The sequence below is a fragment of the Silurus meridionalis genome, chromosome 24, assembly GCF_014805685.1.
Source record: "Silurus meridionalis isolate SWU-2019-XX chromosome 24, ASM1480568v1, whole genome shotgun sequence".
Classification (NCBI taxonomy): domain Eukaryota; kingdom Metazoa; phylum Chordata; class Actinopteri; order Siluriformes; family Siluridae; genus Silurus; species Silurus meridionalis.
In genome coordinates, this window is record NC_060907.1 from 5163797 (window position 1) to 5181787 (window position 17991).

The 17991-nt window shown below is 37.5% G+C and overlaps 1 protein-coding gene across 1 annotated transcript; it reads right to left on the reverse strand.

Annotated features, from left to right (window-relative positions):
• Positions 1–10575: 10575 nt before the first annotated feature.
• On the reverse strand, positions 10576–17728 carry otx2a (orthodenticle homeobox 2a). The gene is made up of 4 exons (XM_046837102.1): positions 17615–17728; positions 15337–15528; positions 13594–13745; positions 10576–11989 (listed from the first exon to the last, which is right to left on the reverse strand). Exons 2-4 carry the CDS (start codon positions 15431–15433, stop codon positions 11180–11182), a joined length of 1059 nt encoding a protein of 352 aa, XP_046693058.1. The 5' UTR covers positions 15434–15528; positions 17615–17728; the 3' UTR covers positions 10576–11179.
• Positions 17729–17991: the final 263 nt, after the last annotated feature.

A 17991-nucleotide genomic window follows, 5' to 3' on the forward strand; every position in this document is an offset into this window, starting at 1 on the left:
GAAGGGCGCAGGAGCGGGTGCTTGGCTGGTGAAGCATTAACGAGGGTGTCCAAGTGCACTTTTAAGTCCGAAGGACCAGCTATTGTGTTAAAACCTCAGCTCAAAGAGGCTGAAAACTTCGACTCGAGTCAAGATCGGTCTGATAAGGACACGTTCGGGACTTTTAGCTGAATTCTCGAGTGGACGAGGTGCGGGAACTCCGTCACACACACATGCGGACTCGAACTACACACTTCACACACACACTATGGAAGATCACAAAGATAGCAACAGTTCCAGTCCAGTCGCCCCGAAAGTGGCGCTGCGGTGAGCCCAAATTGAAAGGGTGGGACTGGAGCCACGGAGCATGAAAGAGGATAAAGAACGAAGGGAGCGAGGGAGAGAAAGCATGAAAGAGCGACGGGACCAGGGGCGGGTGACGCCCTGAAAGGACCCCATCCTGCCCACTTAAGGAAGATGAGAGACGAAGGAGAGAGCAGGGGGGCTAAGAAAAAAGAACAGAGAGCAACATATTATGAACACTCCGTCGACCACTTTAAAGTTGACAAAAGCAGGGAGCGAAAGAGGAGCACAGGGGGGAGGGAGAGGTGAAGAGATAGAGGCAAAGAGAAAAGCAGGAGAGGAGCAAGAAGGGGGGGGACACTGATGTTTCACCCACCCATTTAATTACCCACCAAAATAAATTGACTGGATCTGTATGGATCTGTGTGGATGTATATGTGTGTGTGTGTGTGTGTGTGTGTGTGTTTCATGTCTCCTTTTATTAAAGATTTTTGCCTTTAGTGATCACATCTTGAAGTGTTCTCGATTCGAGTAAAACATACATAAACACTGTAATTAAATGTAAACATGGTTAAGGTGCCAAGTTTGTTGGTTTAGTTAGTTTATTTAGAGTTTACTCAAAATGGCCTGCTTCGTAATTAACGATAAAGCCAGATCAATACCTGCTTTTATCTAGATTGAGATTATGGATCTGAGAGTGATGGAACCAGAAACAGTCTTTAAAGACAATATGTGCAGGGAAATGCGATTGGTTTAGATGTCGTCTTTCTAATCAGGAGGTTGTGAGTTCAAATCCCAGCACCACCTCATTACCACTGTTGGGCCCTCAAGCAAGGCTCTTTACCCTCAACTATTATATAAAGAGAAATAGTTTCCAGTCACTTTGGAAACGGGCATCTGCCCAACACCATGCAATATCATAGAGTCTGTGATATCAGAGCAGACACCATGTCATTAAAAAGCCCCAGGAACCCAGCGGTTTTACAAAGTACACAAACCATGTAGTTGAATTAATGTAGAGATACACTCTGAGAGCTACAAAGTATTTACCTTCAAATGTACTTACGTATGGAACGTACTATGAATTATTACGGCTCTAATGTTCCTATTTCGATTTTTGTCACAAGACTCTTTATCAATGAAAATATTATGCTTTATCAACTCATTTTATATGAAAAAGCTCTAATGTGACTCTCAACACACCGATCTATTAATAGAATGATATTAATGAATAAAACACTGATTGATATTTATTAAAATTATCATTAGCCCAAAACCTCTTTCAAAAAAATCCAGCAAATGAGGTCACATGTGTTGTGGCGAGTTTGAGTCTGGAGTTTCTTCCATCATTTATTCCTCTTTAAATGCTCTGCTTGCTGTTGAACTGTATGTTGGTGATAAGTAGGTATCACCAACATCACCAACTTTGCTGCGTGCTTAACTTGTTTTCTTTTTCAACTTATAAATAAAAAGGAAAAACTGATTTCGTAAAATGTATTTGAAAAAAGTACGATATTTGACTTGTAGTGAAGTAAAGTAAAGTAAACCCCTCCCCTAATGGAAATACTTCAGTAAAGTAAACATAGGCAAAAAAGCTACTTAAGTACAATAATTTATTACAATTACTTAATTACTGTCCACCACTGCAGGGAAGGAACTGTAACCAAACCACATCTTGTATCTCTTTAAAGATCATGAAATTCTGATCAACTCATAGTCAGATCTCAAATAAACCAAAAACTGTCTATGTTTAGGTCTTGACTCAAAACTAGAACGCACACAGTTTGGTAGAAATGTCCTTATACGCTGTAGCTTACAAACCAAGATACCAAACACTGTTTGATAACGATCCTCATGTGGAAAGACATAATTGTTAGTGGTAAGGTTGGATTTGTAGGACTTGAGTGTCCTGCCCAAAGCCCTGATTGACACAACCCCACTAAACACCTTTTGGATGAGCTTAAACTAGATCCTCCTCAAAATCCTGAAATTAGCACTCTGCCCGATCTCACAAATGCTCTTATAGCCGAATGGTCACAAATCTAGTGGAAAAGAAAACAAGCAAAAGAAACGGGATCAAACGGGATCTTTAATACTTTAAAGTCCCAATATTTTTCACCATAAATGCGTGTGAACATTTTCCTGTGTGTATGAACTGTTCAGTATAAGTAATGTAGCCTTGTCTTGCTTTAAAGATGGCCGTTTTGGTAACTTTGAGGGTACAGTTTTGTTCGTTGTACCTGGAGGCGCAAACATTTACATAAAAACTACCTTTCCTTCTGTTTCAGTGTTTGAAATTGGGCTCAGTTCATTAACTATTTATTTCATATTGTATAATAGGGAAGAAATGTAAAGCAATATTAATCAAACTTCAAGTGTTATCAAAGGCATTGAATTTTAATATCAGGATTGACTAAACTCATGCGTAGGAGTGTGTGTGTGTGGGTGTGTGTTGTGTGGTGTTGTGTTGTGTGTGTGTGAATGGGCTCGGCACTCCACAGACCTCAGGCTTTGTTTATGCTTGGCCGCCGTTAATCCTGCACTTCTCTCCTGTTGCCTGGACCTGCCAATCAAAGCCCTGACAGCACCACCCAAAGGCTCCTGAGAGATCGGCTTTCACTCTTGCAGAGGCACGCACGGCAAACAGAAAACTCGAACACAAACATATACAAATGTCTACGTTTAAAAAAAGATGCTGGATAAAGCGAACAACGCGCCAGAGACCGTGTGTGAATGGAAATGGTTTCAAAGTTTTCAAATTATTCAAATGACAACTAAGGAGAAGTACAGAGAGACAAAGTACATACAGCGGAGGCGGCAAAGTCTCATCATAAAGGTTAATATCAGGGTGGTTCAAATCAAAATCGAACACTGCGGCCGAAAAAGATTGTGAAATTCAAGTCTGGAGTTTATGACAGTTGAAGAAATGGTTTAGTCCAAAAATCTACAGTAGAACATTGTAATCAATCAGCCGTGACATGTTTGGTGTGTCTTTGTTTGGTTTTATCCTCGAGATACATGGCTAAGCTGTAGGGGAGGCCAATGCCCATAGTCTTGTTGCCTTGTTGTTAGATTTGTTGAAAAAATGTGTCTAGCAACAAGACATTTTACATATCTAATGACTTTCTGAGAAGACGTTTCAAAGAAGTGACGGTCCTGCATGTAACACAGCTCTCCAGCTTACTTCACAGCTGCCACTCTATACAAGCAGGTCTGCTCAATTGCCTACCAATGTGAAAAACCAATTACTGATTCCCATTGTTTCCAAACAACCAATTACTGACCACTGTTGTTTTCAATGACCAATCACCGTTAAGTACACCATTCAAATATAAATCACTAAAGACTATTGTTCTCAATCACAGATCCCTATTGCTCTCACAGACTAATCGCAATCACTGATCACCAATGTTCGCAATGACCAATTAATGATCATGATTATTTCAAATGACAAATCAATGATCATCAGTGTTCTCAAAGACTAATTACTGGTCAAAATTATTCCCAATTGATCACCAGTGATTGGTACTGCAATTCATTGGCCCTGTACTTGTACTCTGGACAATGACAATGAAGTTGAATCTAATCTAACCTAATCTAATCATTGTTCCCAGTGACCAATTACTTATCGCCAGTGTTCTCAATGACAAATTACTGATCACTGCTGCTCCCACTGACCAATCACTGTTTAGTATTTTACTCAAACATAAATCCAATTACTGATCACAATGTTTTTTCCAATGACCAATTACTGAATGCTGGTATTTTTATATAACATTCTATTAGTACTTCTAACTAAAATGTACACTTCATCAATGTACCATTGATGTAACGTGTACGTTTTCCAAATTTCTCATTCCTGATTAGCACTCCTTGCTTTGAGACACCATGCATGAGCATGAAACATTTATTTACCACAACGGAGTAAATCGATAATGTTTTCATGCCAAATGACATTCATTCATTATTCAAATCTAAAATCTGAAGCTGAGGGCATGGGGGCAGCATGGCAGGTTCGAGTCCTGTGTCATGACACATCTGTCCATTTGCACAAGACAACACTGGCTTTGGAGGGGTCTGGGCTCCACCTGCATGTGTGGGTGGAGTATTGATATAGAGATGCTGATGCAAAATAGGGGAAACGTGGCCAGAGATATGTCACATTGTAACATCGAACATACTGGAAGTCAAACACAGATGTGTGATTAGGAAAATTCGGACAAAGATTTATTTATAATTCTTTGTTAGGCAGTAATGAAATAATTAACCTTTGGTTCCAAAGACAATAAAAACCATGCAGAGCAAAAGTCTAGAGCTAGACCTCATCTAATGCAAGTCCCAACCCTTAAACACTTCTCCACTTCTCCACTTCTTGCAATTCATGGAGTTTGGTTTCAATGTGGGGGCAGCAAAAACAGGTCTTGATGCCATCCCCTGGACTTTAAAGGGTTTTTTTTGTACTCAGTGCCCATCAGCCTAAGAATTTGATATGAAAGGATTTTTTCACCAACATCTTTACCGATTAGCTCTTTCTACTAAAGGGCAGGACCTGTGTAATACTATGCGGTGCTGAGTTCTCCTAGCTGCCCCGTTCATATTTCCACACAGTGGCCTGTCTGTACTTATTTTGTCCCTGATATAGCATGACCTGTAATTTTAAACATGGCAGCCAGGGTTGGATAACGATAGTAAGTGCAAGCCTTTGCTATCGGTATTACCAGAGGACAACACAAGAGAGCTGTGACTACCTCCTTGGAGAACAGGGAGATAAATTAGTCCTTTAGTCCCCTAAATTAGACGTCAGCTGAATGTAAAAATGATTCTTCAGTGGTTTATTATGTATGGTGTAATATTGTAAGTAATCAGGTCTTGAATCCCTAACACGCAATTAACAAACTTTCATGAAAGTTTGATCAAATCAAATGAGATTTTTACTCTGTGACTCAACATAAATTAAGGACATAAAGAAAACTGACAAAGACATAATTTACAAATAGTGCAAAAAGCAAAGGTGTGTATATGTGTGTGCACAATATACAGAGGTGTAAAAAGTACCTAAAAAAATCCTACATGAATAAAAATAAAGATACCTTACTGCAAAACTCTATTACAAGTTAAGACTCGCAAATTCCAATATTACTTAAGTAAAAGTATCTCATGTGAAGTACTTGAGTGTTTGACTCATACTGAACGAAGGCTCAAAGATGCAAATGTCCTCAACAACTATTCATTTTAGTGAAAAAAATGTTGATTTGTGAGTTGCTTTGTTTCCTAAAATACCAATCATATTGTACACCTCAACACTGCATTAACCAAAACAACAACCTCTTCTACATGCCCATCCTCATTTGTGTGACATCAAGAGTGTGATTATGAATCTTTAAACAATACAGAACACTGGAGAACTAACATGAGCACTGGAGTGTGTGATTATGAGTAAAAAGACAATACATGAATAATAATGAATCATTAATGCAGTTAACTAGAGATCAAAGTTTCTTATGTTTTTGATACTCAGTAAAACTAGTAAATAGCCAAAAAAAGACTTCAGTACAGTACCAGAGTACATTTACTCAAATACTTTACACCACTGCAGGTATAAAGTGCACACCATGCAATAAAAAGGGGCTCATGTGTGCATGCGCAAAATATATAATGGCAATCCTTACTTTTATGTGCTCACAAATGGAAATCGTTCAGGTAGGATTTGTATGTTCATTTTAATACAAACTAATTTGATATGGTTTCCCTGAAGTACATTTCCTCCTGAGGCAATGAGGGTTCGTGGGACGCTAATCTTGTTCCCTGGATCATGATGCCATCGCACCATAGCCAAAATAAATAGAGACAAATAAGCAAAAGACAAAAATAAATAAAGACAGTAAACTTGTCTGTGTGTGTGTGTGTGTGTGTGTGTGTGTGTGTGTGTGTGTGTGTGTGTGTGTGTGCATGTGTGTGTGTGTGTGTGTGTGTGTGTGTGTGTGTGTGTGTGTGTGTTACTGTATGACACTTCAGTAGAGCTAAGGATCAGATCAGATTCAGGCTGTGGTGCAATCAGAGAGGTAGCAGCACCCTGTTTTTTATTTCTGAGGCTGAATTATTTACACACACACACACACACACACACACACACACACACACACACACACAAAGGGATGTTGATACACTGCAGCACAGCGTGTAGGAGAACAAAAAGGCAAGAAACAAACATTTTTTCGAGAGACAAGGAAGAAAGAAAGAAAGAAAGAAAGAAAGAAAGAAAGAAAGAAAGAAAGAAAGAAAGAAAGAAAGAAAGAAAGAAAGAAAGAAAAAGTACTGTTGAAAAATTTCAGTGCCCCAGAGAGACTCATTCACCCTGGGAAATCTCTCAAAGACACACACAGAGATGGTAGAAAGGTGTCTGTCTGTCTGTCTGTCTGTCTGTCTGTCTGTCTGTCTGTCTGTCTATCTATCTATCTATCTATCTATCTATCTATCTATCTATCTATCTATCTATCTATCTATCTATCTATCTATCTATCGTTTGTTCGTTAATCGTGTACGTAAATGACAAAGTAAATAGATAGTCGGCTTGTAGAGATTATAATTGCCAAGAGATCAGAATTACCCCCAACCCCCACCCCCCCCACCTACCCCCAAAATTAATGCAATTCAATAATTGTTTCTAATAAATTGAATGCAGTTCAAAACAGTGTAAAACAGTGTAAAAAAACCACCTGAATAAAACAGGAATGGTCTTCTAAACGTTCTCTCTCTTTTATTTTATTATTTTATTATTTATGACTATTCTTTTTTTCTTTTCTTTTTTTTTTACCAGTAATTGCATTTGGGTGTCATTATTGCAGCTCTGCACTGCGTTGTATCTGAATGTCCTCCTCCAAGCAATAAATCTGCTTGTAAATCATGTCCCTGATCTGAGTTCAGTGTTATGGGAGTGTTGAATAAATAAAGTGTATCATGTCTGTATGCAGTAATGAGCTGCTGAAACAGGTGTTTGGTGGTAAATCAGTGAACTGAGCGCTTTAAGCCTGACAGAAGATTAGCGGCACTGTTTGGAGCAGATTTACTGCAAATCCCGAGCTGTTTGTCAACACACACACACACACACACACACACTGACATGTTTACCCAGCTGCCCCACGTCTGGGGGGGCACAAGCAAATGTGGCACGATGTTAATTAAAATCAGGATTTGTTCCCCTTTCTGTTGGATAAATAAATTAATGTGCAGCTCGAAGTGTTGGACAGGAAGAGGAAACGTGTGGATTTGCGTGTGGATGCGATTTGAATGGACGTCATAAATCCAGAGAACAACCTCAAATCTTCACAAACGTCCAGATAACCGCCATGTGAAACTGCGTAGTCACGTGGCACACGTGCGTCACTCGTGTGACCTTCAAGAGTGGGCAGTTTCAAGGTATAAAAACACACCGAAATGCATCTCATCATGCCCTCAACTCAGTTGGAATATAGGAATTGCATTGTGTCCTATGCAAAAGAAAGGAAAAACAAAACATGTAGCAGTGCGTTTTTCTTTACTTTATTAGACCCTGAAATAACATGTGACTCTATAGAGAATCCCCAAACCACCAAATATCACACACACACACACACACACACACACACACACACACACACACACACACACACAAATTGCTTTTCTTATCAAATGAATGGTCTAGTCCATATGGCTTTTTATTATCATTATAACCAGAGTACAGGATGGAAAACGACAGTTTTTCTCAGTCGCTTGGGAGCATTTTTTCGAATCATCCTTGATATTTGCAGTATGTGCATTTCTCAAAACAATTTGTACAAACTGTTCAACACACTGAATTTCTTTCGAAAGCCTGTACTTTTCTCCAAACCCTTAGTTCATCTCTCAAAAGTATGTCACAATGAACATCTCGTTCCCATCAGAAGTCCTTTTGTTACAGTTTTTCTTAGTTGCTTTGGAGCGTTTCTCAGATCAGAAATGAAATATTCTCAAAACTCCTCGTTCAACCTCCACATCATTTCGTCACTTGAGCACATCATAAGAACATTTCTAGTTGCTTTTATCAAATCACGAACGCTTTTGTACATCATTGAACTGATTGTGTGCGAGTGTCTGCTGTTTCCTACAGTATCACTTGTTTATGTTCATGTTGATCAAAATATATTTTACTGGTTTCACCTGAATAGTTTTAACCCCCAAAAACATCTCAGCATCAGTTCACTGTATACGTCATTGAATGCAAAATGATTAAACCAGTTGTCAACATCTGTCATCTACAATTTCTATTAAACTTTGTTGTAAATGTGTTGAATTGATGAATTGTGCAGATAAATCTTGAATGTTACTAATGAAGGCGAGTGAACGGCATCAGATCAACCAATAATCAACCAGTTCTCTAAAACAGGTCAAAGGTGAATCTCGTGAACCTTCGAATGGAGACGGAGCAAAACACAGAATTACAAATTCTAAAAATGGATGAACTACTAAGAAACAAACGAATACTTAGCAAACGAAGATTTAGCTTTGACCAATTTTAGAGAACTGGTGGATCATTAGTCGATCTGATGCCGTTCATTCGCCTTCATTTGTCACATTCAAGATTCATCTGCACAATTCATCACTTCAACACATTTACAAAAAAAACCAAAAAAAACCCCAAGTTGAATATAAATTTTAGATGACAGATTCTGACAACTGGTTTAACCATTTTGCATTCAATGACTTATGCAATGAACTGATGCCTAAATGTTTTGGGGGTTAAAACTATTCACGTGAAACCAGTATAATATATTTAGATCAACATGACAAAAACAACTGATGCAAATAGCAGACACTTCTACACAATCAATTAAATAAATTTAATGTATATATTGTAATATATATATATATATATATATATATATATATATATATATATATATATATATATATATATATGAAAATGATGGGAGTTTGACCATCACTATCAGAATTTTTTTGTCAGGTTTCTCATTTCTACTGATCAAATTCAAAACGTGTCAAAATGTCTCCTGGTGGAATGATAAGAAAAAGTTAAAAGTTACAAATAGCCAAATAAAGTAGCTTCCTGACCCGTATTCTGCTCCACACACTTCAAGTACAGTATCTTTATCACTTGCAAATGTCTCATCTTTCCAGATCTAATATTTATTTCAGTGGAGCTACAGTCACTTTACTGTACAGCTTCACAATTCCTTTTCGTCCCTTCAGTCAGAACTTTATTTTCACCCTGTACTAATGTATGACTTGTGCCCAGTTTAAACGCGTTACTCGAGTTCACTGTGTGTTTAGGACAGACACTTGGTCCCAGGTCCAAACTAGGTCCTTTTTGGCTTGTGGTGCCCTTATATTTGACCCCTTTATTCTATGTATGAGAAGAGGAACAAATGTCAATTACACAGATCTTTTTTTCTTTTATGCTGCAAAAGATGTTAAATAAAAACAAATGTACAGTTGGACATGTTTTTTTTTTTCCAAAATTTAATGTACATATTTACATTATTCAGCTTTCTCAAAGTATGGCCAAAAAAAATTTTTTACTTACATGTAATCTGTGCTTTTGGCCCGTGGCTGTCAATTAAGCTTGATTTCTTTTTGCCCCTTCATGGGAAATATTTTGGGCACCTCTGCCCTTTTTTTTTTTTTTTTGTGGGCATGTGTGGGTTTATTTATTTTTTAACTTTTTTTTTAATTTGCAATTTTTTTAACGAAACCAGCATTAAATAAAATTTAATAGAATACTTCTTACGAACTTAATTTTTTTATTCTTAATTTTTACTTAAAAAGTTTTATATTGTACATAGAATATTTCACTTAATTTTTCTTTTCAATTATATTTATTTTTCTTGTAATCTAAAGCAGTCTCTGGCAAAAGAATTTCATTTGGGATGAATAAAGTTCTATTTGATTTTATCTTTTATAAAAAAAAAAACAAAAAAAAAAAACAATGTGAAATGGTAACAGCAGTACCATGACAAAACCCTGATTTTTTTACATGCTCATACATATATATATATATATATATATATATATATATATATATATATATATATATATATATATATTTTTTTTTTCCTTTTTTTCTTTTTTATTAATTATTTATATTTTAGAACTTTTTTGAATAATTAAAAAAATATCCCTACGCTTAGATTTAGCATGACTTCCATTTCTATCCCCAAATACATTTTCTATAAATAAATTAAATTAAAGCAAATGTATTTCTTCAAACATACGACTTGGGTTTGCTCATTGTTAAGGTGATATAGAAAAAACATTCCATTTGATTTAAAACATATTTTATTTCATGAACGTAACGCAAAAAAAGGGTCAGTTCGTTTTTTTTTTTTTTTTTTACATTTCACAGAAAAAAGGTTTGGTTCACATTTGAGTTTTTCTCTGTTGCAAGACAATCGTACTGAATAATTTTAGTTTGTATTTATTGCCTTCATAGACACACAAGACGTCCAAGTGCAGCGAGTTGCCGTGGATTGAGGAAGGCAAGGAGATGGAGAGGGAATATGTGGATCTGTTTAGTGTACCCAATTACAGCCCAATTACAGCTAATCCAGGATACACATCAGAAGGGAGAAGGAACAGTATTTAGTTTTTACCCCTCTTTACTTCCCAGCGAGGGCTTTTTCCGTCTTGTTTAAGGCGGTAAAGGCAGACCGACGTCAGACTTGAGAGCCAAAGACCTTTGGCCTGGGATTAATCCTGCAACATCAGTCTAGAATAGTCTAAAATATCTCCTCCACTGGAAGACTTCCACCTCGAGATCCATTTTCAGCTGGCTCCTGCATCAAGTCTTTAGAGCACAACTGATGGTTTTGGTGGCTTTCGAAACAAACAAAAAAAACCTAAAATGCTTAAAAAAAAACACTTCTCACAGGACCTGAAAGCGCCAAGCTGCCTGGTCTTTGTAGTCCAAACAGTCTGCACTGAAGTTTAGTTTCCATGGTGAAGCAGCTTGGTCTTTGTAGTCTTTGTAATCCACACAGTCTGAGGAGGTGAAGGGGAGTGCTGCACCACCGTAGCCCTGGTGCGTGTGTGCGTGCGGGTGATGGTGAGGGTGGTGCCCGTTGCTCTGCCCCAGGTGGTGTGGGTGATGCGGGTGCGTGTGGTGTCCAGACACCCCGGTGCCTGCCATGGAGCTCAGCTGGGGGTGATGCGGGTGGTGGCTGTGCATGGGCGCCAAATATGAGCTACAGTCCATGTTACCGAAATATGAGCTGGACGCAGTGCTGGGGTAACTCTGGGCATAAGTGGGCGTCTGGTTGTAGGAAACAGGGAAGGAGGCTACCCCAGCTGGGCCTCCACTTCCTGAAACCGCACGCTGCATGCACGACGCACTGGTCGGGGGCGCTGGGTCCGGGATGGTCGGAGGAGCTGGAAGGGGTGATATAGGGGCGGGACTCCAGATAGACGACACAGGAGTGGCCCCAGATGAGGAGCTACTACTCATACCCAGTCCACCCAGGTTTGAGTTTGAAGAGGATGAGGAGGACGATGAGGACGAGCTGGTGTTTGACACCACCGGAGGACTGAACTGGCCGCTGCTCTCTGAACCGGGACTCTCTCGTAAGGGAGAGGCTTTTTTCTTCGCAGGCCGGATTTTTGCACCGCTGCCAGTGTTACTGCTGTTGCTGTTCTGTTGCTGCTGCCGGCACTTCGCTCTTCGGTTCTTGAACCACACCTGGTCAGGGAGAGAACGCATAAGTACACAATATAACGCAGGTGTACCATGCACCCTAGGTTTCCAGGAAATACATGAAGTTAACAGATGAAACTAATATGGTAGGACTGGAAATGTGGGAGTGTCCATGCAACTGGGAAAGAGATTAGCAGAAGCAAATGGAAATATTGACAAGACAGTATGGTATTTATTATCTTTCCCTTGCAACAGTACTTTCCTGCTCCAAAGCACAGTCATATAAACCCAGTCACCCATAAAAATCTCTAATTATTGCTTCATATTATACACCAGTGATTGTCAGGGATCACTCTAACTCCATCACCTGTTTAGTCAAGCCTAATTGACTAAATCAGCTCAAGTGAAAAAACTTAAAAGTATGAAAAGCACAATTATGTTTGCGTTCTGAATATTTCAGACCACTTTGAGATTCATAAACCAATGAAACATGACATGAATATTGAGGATCCAGTAGTCTGAACTGATGCTTTGCCTTAAAAGGTGGTAAATAACTCACGTGGAGATAAACTAAATAGGCCGGCACTTTTGTAATCGATTTATGCATTATTTTAATTTATCAGAATCCTTCTCCAAATTATCAATAAGTAGTCACATTTCCACTTGGTTGTATCATCGTTTGAATATCGAATCGAAATTGTACTGTATCGTATGTAGAAGTCTGAAGTTGATGGTTTGAGACCTACTTTTTTTTACATGAATTTGTGTTCTGATGATGGAAAGCTTAAGAATAGTGGCATATTTGTCTAACAATTGAATACTGAGATTATTAAATTCTCAAATCTGTTCTAATATCCATGATTTATTGGTGATGGCCACATTTATATGATGCTACTGGAACATGCTAAAACTGTATTATGGTAGTACAGTACTGGTATATGCTGCCACTGGAACATGGTAGTACTGGTATATGCTGCCACTGAAATATGATAGTGCTTTAATACGATGCAACTGGAATATGATGCCACTTTGCTGGTTGCTACTGGAAAATTATAGTACTGGCATATGATGCCACCAGAATATGATAGTACTAAAATGTGCTGCCACTGAAATTCAATAGTACTTGGAGTTATATATATATATATATATATATATATATATATATATATATATATATATATATATATATATATAATATGATAATGTTGTGATACTGGAATATGATAGTGCTGGAATATGATGCCACTGGAATTTGATGCCACTTTAAAATGTTGCTAGGGAATTTGGTTGCTACTGAAATATGATGCTACTGGAAAATGATGTTACTGGAATATATTGATACTGGAAATTGATAGTATTCAAATATATTATGCTACTGGATTATAATGCCACTGAAATACGATGCCACTTTGTTAGTTGATACTGGAATATGATGCCGCTAGAATAAGATGCTACTAGAATAGGATAATACTGGAATAATATGCAACTGGAATATAATGCCATTTTCATATGTTGCTAGGGGATATGATGCCACTGGAATATGATGCCACTTTGCTAGTTGCTAGTGTAATATGATGCCACTGGAAATGGTACGTGTCTTAATTTCGTGTGAACACCAGTGCACACACACACCACACACATGCCCTTACCTGTACTCTGGACTCCGGCAGGTTGATCTTGAGTGCCACCTCCTCTCGCATGAAGATGTCTGGGTATCGTGTCTTGGCGAACAGAGACTCCAGGATGTCCAGCTGAGTGCGAGTGAATGTGGTCCTCTCCCGCCTCTGCTTCCGGGGATTAGCTTTAAAAGTGAAAAACAATCAAACATTTAATAAACAAGGTTGACCAATTCCTAAAAAAAAAAAATTATACATATAATATAGAGCAATTTACAATAAACTGTTTACAGTTATAAGTGTATTTAATTTAGTGTTTATTATTATTATTATTATTATTATTATTATTATTATTATTATTATTATTATTATTATTTCTTGTAAATTGTGAGCTTGTGCACTTTGTTTTCTAGAGCCTAAATGTTCTCTATCCATTTTCTCCAAATATATCCCTACAATGATTTTTTTGGCTGGGTTTTTTTTTCTTTTTCTCTCATGTATTTATTTATAAAAAATATATATACTCGTTATAGAGTAAATTCTGAATTAGTCTAATTATTCACTCAAGCCTTTGAACACTTAATGAAAGTTTTACTAGCACAGGCAGATTCATTTTAGTGTATCAGTAGATACATTTCGTCTAGATCCCCTGTAAATCCCAGGACAATGTTCAGTGGTGTGATGTGCATTTAAAAAAAAAAACCAGCATGAGACTGGTCTGGGAATCAAAACTTGGGAAATCTATTCTTATTACTTTGCGTGCAACATTACAAATTGAAAGTTATGCTTTTCATGTTTGGAACAGTTACTGTCGATATTTTCCAGCTCAAAATTTATTCATATTCGCTAAATCTCGATCAAAAGTTGAATCAAACGATGATCTACACACCAAAGAGCTTCTTAATGAGAATTAGTAAGAGTTCATCTCAACAGGCTGCGCGTGAAGGATGTGAAGCAATAAATAAAATGTTATGGAATTATAGATGTGTGTGTGTGTGTGTGTGTGTGTGTGTGTGTGCGTGTGCGTGTGTGTGTATACACGCGCGCATTTCTACATAAGAAACTTAGTTGTCCGACTCCTTGTTGTTTAGTTTTTTATTCGATTATTGCTCGGCTTTTTTATTTAGTTTTTCCAATCCAATTTTTTTTTCAATCCGGATATTCATATATATATATATATATATATATATATATATATATATATATATATATATATATATATATATATATATTTATATATATAATATGTTTGGTAGGTTTTTCTGGACTTTTGCGGACTTTTCGGCCAATTCAACATTCGGCAAAAAAGAAATTCCCTTTCTTACAGGATTTTTTATTTTACTATTATTACTTTAAAGAAAAACTCCAAAATTGGGAATCTGTTTATTTAAAAAAAGACTTTTTAACACACATTTGCCATTTTTAAGAAGTTCCTAAGCGTCTTTTCAAACATCCCGTTAAATCAAACGTCGTTTATCCTTTTTTTTTCCTTTTTTGTCCTTTTTTAATGTAATAATAATTTAAAATTGAACCAATTAGACAATGATAAAGAATGATAAAAAAAACACTTTGTAATTATTAACACGGTTCCTTTTTTTCCGAAAAAAGATCCGCTTATTATACAATACGAAAAGTCTCTAAAAATCCATCTTCCAGGGTCTTCTCATTTTATTAGCATCATTATTTCACTATTATTTCTTTATCATTATTATTATTTCATCTTGGGTGTGTGTGTGTTGGAGTGAGAGAGAGAGAGAGAGAGAGATGTACTCGTACCCGGATACCCGACAGAAGGATGGAGGAGCTCCATGGGCGCCCCCCCGAGCCCCAGGCCGTTGACGGCGTACGGGGCCTGTTTGAGGTATGACATCATTCTCGCAGCTCGTGTGGGGGTAACGGCGGAGTCCGCGCTGGAGGGTCCGAGTCTCCCCGCCGAGCTGACACACACACACACACACACACACACACCTGGAAAAGAGGAGGGAGAAACACACACTTCATCAATAAATCAGTAGACGAAGTGATGAATGAAAGTTTAGTGAATACCGACCTGTGAACTGCTGATAATAATAATAATAATAATAATAAATGATTAAACAGGATACAACGAAATGTATATTTCTAAATAATAAAAGACAATTTAAAAGTTGAGTTTTTTCCCCTCCCATAAAGTTAATATAAAAAAAATCGAATCCATATATCAATCTGAATCATTTTCTTCTTGTGAATCTTAGGCCCTTTTTTCTTTTCTGTACTTTTCTTGTTTAAGTTTCTCGTCTAAAGATCTTGCTAAAAAAAAAAGACATTCATTAATAAATCCCACACTTGCTCAATATTTCGGATTAAATTGATTGTACATGTAATATTAATAAATATCTATATTTGTTATAGTTATAAGACCTCTGATTGATTTTTTAAAACAAGAAGGTGAATAAATGTAAATAAATTGAATACCAGTTGAAAAGTAACTGTGTGGAAAAATAGGTTTCCGATTACAACTAGAGGAACAAATACAATAATCAATATTTATTGATAGTGTTGAATCTTTATCTAATAATAATTATATATATATATATATATATATATATATATATATATATATATATATATATATATATATAAAGAGAGAGAGAGAGAGAGAGAGAGAGAGAGAGAGTTGGAATCTGAAATGATAATATTAATGACGCTTAAAACATCTTCTGTTTGGACTTCACAGAAAAACTCGACATCATGCAGGTCTCGACCATTAATTATCCAGATAACAAAATTATCCTGACTGCTAGAAAATCCATAAGAAAGAAAGAAAGAAAAACGCTGACTTGTCCTTTAGGGATCAATCAGAAATTTAAACAGCGTCCTAATCACCTCATTTCACACTCCACTAATCAGCACGACTTCACACACTAATTGGCCGTTCACACTTTCTGCACATCTACAAACACAAACTCTCAAACTTTCAGCTTTTATTCAAATAAAGAAAGAAAGAAATAAATACATCCAGTGATCGATGAATGTGATGATCAGTTACATTTACTTTTTAATTGTATAGGATTTATTTTCAACTCATTTTATTATGTAGTGGCCAATAAACCGAATTTACATTTTACAAATAGAAATGCTCATTCGTGCCATATTTCAGGCTCTGCTCCGTGAACGCGAACGCACAAGCGCGTCTCAACAATTACGCACAAAAGTTTTAAAAACAAACTAAGATCAGACATTAAACGCTTTCTAAATGTTTTCAATTGGATTGAATTTTTAATTTAAGTTCAGGACTGACCTTTATTAAAAAAAAAAAAGCAGAAACTTTATTATTAAAATAAAATAATTCTATAAAACAACAAAAACTAATGTAAGACTTTAGACTCGAGTGGAATTTGTGCTTTAGGCTCCTGGACGAAATGATCTGTGAGGATCCGAACTCGTTTCGCAGCTTTTTTTTTTGTCATGTCGGAGTTTTGTACCAAATCACTTGTATTTTTAAAGACAAAGTTTTTAAACGACATGGTGCGCTTTTGATTGTCGCGCGCATTCGTATGGATCAGCCTTCGTTTAGAGCAGACAGACAAAAGAATCCACTGCTTTAAACCAAATGTAAATCAGCAGCAACTGTGCAAATGATCCGTCTTAGCCATTTAGATTAGACTCAGAGGGGGTGGGTGGGGGTGGGTTTATGTAGCGGTGGTGGTGGTGGTGGTGGGGGGCTCCTTCATTTACAGCCAGAAACCTTATCGACTCTGTTACCCCCACCCACACACCCCAAAAAAACACCCCCCCACCCCCCCAAACCCAAACTCTCGTCGCTTTTTCACGCAGCAGTTACGAGCTGCATAAACAATGACACATTTGCACAATTAATTTTGGAGGGTGGGGGTGAGACGCACATTCGCAAACCGAAGTGTATTGAAAAAAGTTGCATGTCGCAAAACTGGTTCCTGAACCAAAAACAGTGTGAGCTTGAACACGTGATTATTTTTAATGCACAACACACTCGGTTTTGTTTTGTAATGAACGAAACAACAAAAAAAGAAATTTGGATTGAGGGCAGTTTCTTACCTGGTGAGTCTCCACTCGTACACACACTCCCTGATAAGGAAATCCGGTGTTTACGCCAAAACGGCACAAGAAATGTTTATTTGACGGTGAAAAGAAATCAGAGGAGAAACACCAAAATATTCCTTGATTTTTTTTTTTTTATCACAAAACAACCAGAGCCCCAAACGCCCTCGATCTTCTCTCACATCCGCGCGCAGGACTGCCAAAATGTTGTCCAATTGGGGATTGATCACTTTTTTGCCCCGACGTCCCGTCTATGAGTAAAAGCATACCTGTGGGACCGCCCGCCGCAGCCAATCAGAGCGCGCGCGGCTCCTTACGACTCAGCGCGCCCGGCCAATCACCACCCAGAGAGGCGGCAGGTTCGTTGTGACG

Excerpts from the sequence above, each read along its gene's own strand:
- otx2a (XM_046837102.1), bottom strand. The coding sequence starts at position 15,433 with ATGATGTCATACCTCAAACAGGCCCCGTACGCCGTCAACGGCCTGGGG. Across the intron at positions 13,746-15,336 it reads TCCTTCTGTCGGGTATCCGG|CTAATCCCCGGAAGCAGAGG; the intron begins GTACGAGTACAT and ends TCACTTTTAAAG. Across the intron at positions 11,990-13,593 it reads TGCCGGAGTCCAGAGTACAG|GTGTGGTTCAAGAACCGAAG; the intron begins GTAAGGGCATGT and ends CTCCCTGACCAG.